Below are 7,973 nucleotides of genomic sequence, written 5' to 3' on the forward strand. Positions count from 1 at the left end.
ACACTAGAAAATAAATTAGAAATAATTTGTCAATTTCCTAGAAAATGTTTTCTTGAGGAAATTGAACTCTTTTTTACCTTGTCAAAATTGGTAAATTGGCTCTTGCAGTTTGTTGAAAGGCAAATGTATACTATCTTAAACACACATTTACTAAACTGCTATTCACCTTAAAAATCTCAATTAGAAAACTACGAAAATAGTACCCCACTTGAGAAGTCTACGCAAGGGAATTTGTAGCTAACATCAATCATTATAGGTAAACCTAAAAGCATGTAGCCTGATGTTCCACTTTTGCACACATGACGACACAATCTTCTATATATATAGCATTTCTTTAGTTGAATTAAACTCAATCCCATTGCATGTATATGCAGCAACTATTGAGATAGTTAATTTCAACGAAAAAAGACGTTCAGTTTTGGCAAATATGGGGAGTAGATCCGTTTTGAATATTTTTGTGATGTTGGTGTTTGTTGGATGGCTTTTCATGTGGGTAATGTTACCTACAAAGACTTACAAATATTCATGGACCCCCCAACTTAAAAACAAGCTCAACTCTGCATATTTCAGGGAACAAGGTAATTATATTGGTTTACTCATATGTGCTTAATTCTTCCTGTTTGATTTCCAGATTAAATGGTCCTAGCTAGTAAGTTGTGTATAGAATTCTAGTGGATCCAAATTGTGACCTAACCCTAAAAAGCTTGTGGTGCAACCCTAATTGAAGAAAATCGGAAATAGGATCAGACTTGTTAGCAGTGAGCAATTGGTACACCGATGCAACTGCTCGTTGTTGCAAGATTCTAGCGCAATCACGCCACCTGGATCAGAATCATGTCATTTTTAGTCTATTTTTAAAAGCCCATTGACCCTGTAGCTAGGTTTGGGGAAATTTTAAATAAGGATATTTAAAGATGATTGTAATTGTGAATTTTATCGATCTCAGGTACTAACGTCGCATGTTGAGTCCTTTTGTTGTTATTGTCCTTTTCCTCTATTTGCTTCGTGCCTAATTATGTGCTAGTTAACAACCGGTATTCCGCAACATAGCTAATAAATTTTACACTTGTGTTAATTTACAGGGACAAATCTTCTTTTATTTACATTTCCCATAATGTTAATAGCTGCTCTGAGCTGTGTCTATCTTCATCTTTACAGCAAGTCAACTTCTGATCACAGGTAAGTTATTTAAATATTAGTATTAATTCTAATTAACTTCATCAATTCGATCTCCTCTGATCAGGTTTAATTATTGTGGTACTGCAGCAGTACTAATGGCAATAATAAGGGGCAGCGGCAATATTTTGGTTCGTTGAAACGGACAGTGGTAGTGATGGAACCTCTGGGAATTGTGAACGCCGTTGAACTTACTTTTGCTGCTATGTTTACCCTACTCCTTATTTGGTCTTTAGTCAACTACATCTATGTCAGCTATAGTAATCTCCATATGCACAATCCTGCTGTAAAAGTGTAAGTCATCGATTGATCAACTTCTTTTTTCCTATATACAATCTTTTTTTTTTTAAAGAAAGGGTAAGTAGTACTAATTAAATCCCATCTTATCGATGCACTATTGATTTTATATATTTTGGGTGAATAATTTACAGGTGGATGACAAAGTTTCGAAGTGTATCTTTGAGGCTTGGCTACCTTGGGAATATTTGCTATGCGTTTTTGTTTTTCCCAGTGACCCGATTATCGTCAATATTGCCGCTGGTGGGGTTAACTTCAGAATCAAGCATCAAATATCATATCTGGCTCGGCCATCTCTCTATGGCCCTTGCTCTTCTCCATAGTGTTGGATTCATCATATTTTATGCCATGTCTAATCAAATGATAGAGGTAATTTCTTCTCTCTCACACATATATGCACATAATAGTTTTCTAAGTGTGTGATCATCTCATTTAACATCTTAAATTTTCAAATAAGAACACATACTTCTTATTTACTTACTTTAAACCGAAACAAGCTTATTAATTAATGTCGTACATGGTTATAAATATACATATTTTGTAGATGATAGAATGGAGCAGTACGTACGTATCCAACGTAGCCGGAGAAATTGCTATTTTTGTTGCAATAGCAATGTGGGTTACAAGTTTGTACAAAATAAGGAGAAAGATGTTCGATCTTTTCTTCTACACACATCAGCTCTATACTCTCTACATCTTCTTCTACCTATTGCATGTTGGAGTTGCCTACATATGCATGATCCTCCCTGGAATCTTTCTCTTCCTCATCGATCGTTACTTGAGATTCTTACAATCTAAAAGAAGGGCTAGATTAATTTCTTCACGACTTTTACCTTGTAGCACTTTCGAGCTCACCCTTTCCAAGAATCCAGGTAAATATATTAATCCTCCTCTTTTAGTTCACTCTATTTGAGAAAGAATATCAAATTCTATATTTAGCAATTTTATAATTTCAATATCCCATTGATATATTTAATTAAAACCATAAGATTTAAAGAACATTTTGATATATTATACAATTTTTTAGCTTAATTAAGATCATAAGATTCAGAAATCTTCTTTATTCTCTTAAAATCCATAATTAATTAAACTAAGACAGAAACGTAACTAAACGAAACATATGGAGTACCTATATCCTTGTTCCTTATAAATTATAATCATGTTTACCTCGTTTATAAAAGAATGATCCTTTTCTAAATGTGATACTTTAATTTTAATATTATCATTAAATAATGTTACACTACCATATTTATAATCACAAGTTCCAAAATTAACGTTTTTTTTTTTATTATTATTAAACCGGTTTTTCCCAATATAATGAAATATGTTTGATTTATTGTAATTAATGGAGGATGTACGTCCTTATATTTTTAATGGACGATGTACGTACTTACGTTGAAAGTACAGAAGTAGTAGTACATGTATGCTAAATCTATTGCTAATGAAGGATGTACCAATACTTTTTTCACTTTGTAACAGCATTGTCGTACAACCCTACAAGCATCTTGTTTGTGAATGTGCCAAGCGTCTCCAAGTTGCAATGGCATCCATTTACAGTAGTTTCAAGCAGTAATTTGGAGTCAGATAAGCTGAGTATTGTAATTAAAAGTGTGGGAAGTTGGAGCCAAAAGTTAGAAAAACAAATTTCTTCTTCTCCAGATCGTCTTGAAATCTCAACAGAGGGACCTTATGGACCTGGTTCATCTCCTTTCTTAAGGTAATTATAACCCCTCATCCTAATTTATATGACACTTTTTATTTTTTGAGATTTAAATTTGATTGACATTTGGGAGTCAATTCCATGTATGGTCATCCAAGTATTGAAAAAATTCTACTAAAATCACTTTTGAATTTTTTTCTTTTATATATAGTCATTCAAATATTGAGAAGATTTCACTAAAATTATTTTTTCAATAAATTCATCTAACTTTAACTTTATATACTAAAAAAATATTTTTTTCCTCAATAGATTTCTTAGTTAGCATGAATCATGTCATTTTAATTTCTTATTTAATATAATTTTCGTGTCATGTAGGATAAAATTTAGATTAATTTTGGATACAAAAATATTGAATCTAGCCATTTACTTTTAAGTATTTGTCAATTTAAGTCCTAAAACATTTTGAAATTAAGTCTACTAGTTATAGGTTGAGACCACACTACTAAAAAAAAAGGAAAATCGACCACAAAAATCGACCACAAGTGCATGATCAGTAAAAAATTATGGTAGCCTTTTAAAAACTAACCACGTGTGGTCGGTTTTTTCAAAAATATATATATATTTTTTAAAATTCATTATTATTTTATTAAAATAGAAAAAAATAGTTTAAAAATAAAAAATGCAAAATAAATCGACCACTTTTCATTTAAAATTAATTAATTAATTTTATAAAAATCGACCACTAGTACAATCCAACAACTGAAACACCATACAATTCAACAACAACCAAAAAAAAAAAACAAAGTACAACAAAATATCCAAATCCATACAACAACAACAACAACAACAACAAACTAAAGTACAAACCAAAGTGTAAAAACTGCAACAATGCATTCAAAAGTGTAAAAATTACAACAAAATGTCCAAATTCAAAGTACAACCCATACAAAAGTAAAAAAACTAATACTCATCTTCATCTTCATCATCTTCGTCTTCCGAATCCTCATCTGTGCTGATATCATCAAGTGGACGTAGACCTTTTGCAGCCCGAACTACATCACCAGGACATGGAGGAATAATCCCTGCAGTCTGAATAAAAGAGCTAAATTGCTCCTATAGCATCCGGATTTGTGATGATGACTCCTCCTCCTTCTTCTGCGCCCTCTCTCTCTGTTCAGCAAGCTCTTCAGTGAGTTTAAAAACTGTATTTTCTAGCGATTCAATGATTTCTCTATCAACTAAAGAGGTATAGGAGGTATGACCGGACGAAGACCTAACATTCTCGACAAAAAACCGTATGTGTTATCCGTAGAAATGACCTCTAACTGCAGGACTCACACCTTGTTCCCATAACTCCTCCTCTACATGTTGGGTTATCGGGTCACCCTGACTTTCAGGAGGCTGACTACTACGAAATTCACTAAGGAGCTGCCTATATTTGTCATATATTTAAAGTAAAGTAAAAATTATTAGTCAAAAAATATTAAAGTACTTATACTTGAATAATATCAACTTTGTGAAAAAGATTCATAAATTTAAAATTTGATTCTTGCATGGGCAGTTTTTGCACGAGGTTCAACCCAGACATCTTCATCAGTTGGGTTCTTTTTTTTTTTCCAAATACGTCTCCTCGAATAGCTCATCGTGTGGTATCTTCCTACCTTTTTCTTTTTCCTGCATATGAAAAATTATCAATCATCAAATAATTAAAAATTTAAATAGAAACAAACAATTAAAACTGTAAAAGTTATCATTTTTTCTCCACAACAATTATACTTTTGGTACCCGCAGTATGTAGGGACCAACCCTTGAATAATGCCCGGGCTTTCTTTCCTTTGTCCCTCAACAATTGGTATTATTCGCTATTCCAGTAGCGAATATACTGTTGCCATAAGGATTCACTTATCCAGTTAGGTCATACCAAGTTGGTTCGAGCATAATCCAATAGACTGTTAAATTTGGATCTACATCTTCTAAAAAAGTTTTTCTTTATAAGACATGCATTCGCATCATCCCACCAGTAATATTTCTACAAAAAAAAAATATAATATTCAATCTTTTGTTCTAACAATATGTTAAGTAGTCGATAAGTTAAATCCTTACATGAAATTCTTGAAACATTCTTTCCCTGTCAATTTCTGAAACCTTTTACCAACTGGTCCAGTAGCCATTGAAGTTTCGACAAATGCATTTTCTCGCAGTTTGTCCAACTCCAGCATCCGGCCTAAACCTACAACACAAGATCAAACAGTAATTTCATAGAGTATAATAATATAGTAATGAAAAAATGAATAATGTTATTATATTAGAAATCTTACCCTGTCCCATATGTAATAAGATAATGCCTCCCATAATCATCACTGTCTCCAAGCCGCGGAGCAAGGGATGGTGGATGCACTAGCGTAGATGGATTTGAAGCACCGGATGGAGTGCTGCCAAGATGAAGATCCGATAACCCAATAGATCCAACAGAATCACTATGCAAAACTGGGTAACTGCTACAGGTGGGTACTAATGATGGTAGATGTCTGTATGTGCCAGCGGTCTTCCGATAGCACTGTGATAGTGGTGGCACGATGATAGAAGCAGAATGAGTCGGTGTAGAATCATGTAGTGGCCCCACATGTATAGGAGCAGGAACCGAATGCTGAGACAACCTAGAATATGAGGGTCGTGCTGTTGCGTCAGCAAACCGACCCTCAGATAAATAAATACCTGTCGGTCTTCTATAAGGTGGAGGTTTTTTTTTTTCGTAGGATCAACTTTTTCCTTACCTTTTTCACCTCTGTCTGACATCTAAATTATGTAAAGTTAACAAGTAGTTAGTTCCTAAAAAATGAATATATAAGAAAATATTCCTAGTAACTAATTTCAAATTACTAATTCACATTTCAAATCGCTCTAACAACACGAGATAGACAAGAATATTTTTATTACTATATAAATTATGGAAAAGTGAAAACAACAATTTTAAAAAGTATATTACATATCAACTTAAACAAGAAATATACAGGTAAATATATAGTACAAAGTATAAAGACATCAATACATAATAAATACAATCTACACAACTAATCTTCCTCTTCTGAAAACTCTCCACTAAACCATTCACCCTCTTCGGAAGTTTTCTCATCTTCTACCCACTCAGCCTCTTCTTCCGCAATATTAACTTCTTCAAATATATTTTCTGGGTGATTCAAAGTATCCACTAAGTCAACGTCCACTAGCTGGTGATCAATCTGCATTTCATTTTGATACGCAGTCTTCAGCACATTCTCAACTTCCACCCGTCCTATAGGATTTGTTTTTATTATAGCCCACCAATAAGACTTATCACTGCACAACGGCTAAGGAGTATAATACACTTTTTTAGCATTTTGCGCTAGAACAAATGGATCGTAAATAGGATACAACCTATTGTGTTTTGCTTCAATGATGTTATGCTCCTTATGTACTCTTGTGCCTCTTGTACTTGGATTAAACCACTTACATCGAAAGAGGACAATATTTTTTATTGGAAAATCAGCCATACTCTAGTTCTAAGATCTCGTGTATGATGCCAAAGTAATCAACATCATCATCACCTTTAACCCAAACACCACTATTGTTTGTTTTTCTTGTTCTGGAGTGTTGCTCGGTGGAAAATTTAAATCCATTTACTGTGTAATGGGACATTGCATGAGTTTCAACTGGACCCAAAGAAATATCTCTCAAGAGCTGATCGTATGCGGCTGCATTTGGTGACTGGTGTACCTAAAAATATTATACACACACACACACACATATATATATATATATGTTAGTTGAGGAATGTGTAAATGTTTAAAATTTATAGAAATATTAATACACTTATGAACCTCATATGTAAACCATGTTGCAAAGGATGCATATACTTGATTTTCGTGGAATTGAGTCTTAAATGAACTGAAGATCCAACATGCGAAACACAATAAGTTTTCTCAAGGGAATGAGTAAATAAATAAGATATGTTAAAATTTTAATCTCCTTACTTCAGAAAGGGCTCAACTTCCGGGCAATTCGTTTTCAACCTACCAAGTCACCAACCATAACCACATTCAAATAAAAAATCACCTTTAAAGTCCCTACACTTAATCATTTTCAACCTACCAAGTCACCAAGCATAACCACTATCAAAACAAAAAAACACCTTTAAAGTCCCTACACTTAATCATTTTCAACCTACCAAGTAACCAAGCATAACCACTTTCAACCTACCAAGTCACCTAAAAAGTCCCTATACTTAATCATTTTCAACCTACCAAATAACCAAGCATAACCATATTCAAAACAAAATAACACATTTAAAGTCCCTACACTTAATCTTTTTCAACCTACCAAGTAACCAAGCATAACCATATTCAAAAAAAAAAAAAAAACACCTTTAAAGTCCCTACACTTAATCTTTTTCAACCTACCAAGTCACCAAGCATAACCACTTTCAACCTACCAAGTCACCTTGAAAGTCCCTACACTTAATCATTTTTAACCTACCAAGTCACCAAACATAACCACATTCAAAACAAAAAATTACCTTTAAAGTCCCTGCACTTAATCATTTTCAACCTACCAAGTCACCAAACATAACCACATTCAAAACAGAAAAATCACCTTTAAAGTTCCTGCACTTAATCATTTTCAACCTACCAAGTCATCAAACATAACCACATTCAAAACAAAAAATCACCTTTAAGGTCCCTACACTCAATCATTTTCAACCTACCAAGTCACCAAGCATAACCACATTCAAAACAAAAAAACACCTTGAAAGTCCCTACACTTAATCATTTTTAACCTACCAAGTCACCAAACATAACCACAT

At 33.3% G+C, this 7,973-nt stretch overlaps 1 protein-coding gene across 1 annotated transcript in view; it reads left to right on the forward strand.

Moving 5' to 3' along the window:
* Window positions 1–249: 249 nt before the first annotated feature.
* Window positions 250–7,973, forward strand: part of LOC107863218 (ferric reduction oxidase 4) — a 15,059-nt gene continuing 7,335 nt past the window's right edge. Inside the window, exons 1-6 of the mRNA XM_016709040.2 lie at window positions 250–578; window positions 1,083–1,179; window positions 1,267–1,470; window positions 1,608–1,842; window positions 2,018–2,345; window positions 2,953–3,190. Of these exons, the coding sequence (XP_016564526.2) occupies window positions 281–578; window positions 1,083–1,179; window positions 1,267–1,470; window positions 1,608–1,842; window positions 2,018–2,345; window positions 2,953–3,190 (1,400 nt within the window). The 5' untranslated portion in view covers window positions 250–280. The remainder of the gene's footprint in view (window positions 579–1,082; window positions 1,180–1,266; window positions 1,471–1,607; window positions 1,843–2,017; window positions 2,346–2,952; window positions 3,191–7,973) is intronic.

This window comes from Capsicum annuum, chromosome 3, assembly GCF_002878395.1.
Source record: "Capsicum annuum cultivar UCD-10X-F1 chromosome 3, UCD10Xv1.1, whole genome shotgun sequence".
In the NCBI taxonomy this organism is placed as follows: Eukaryota; Viridiplantae; Streptophyta; class Magnoliopsida; order Solanales; family Solanaceae; genus Capsicum; species Capsicum annuum.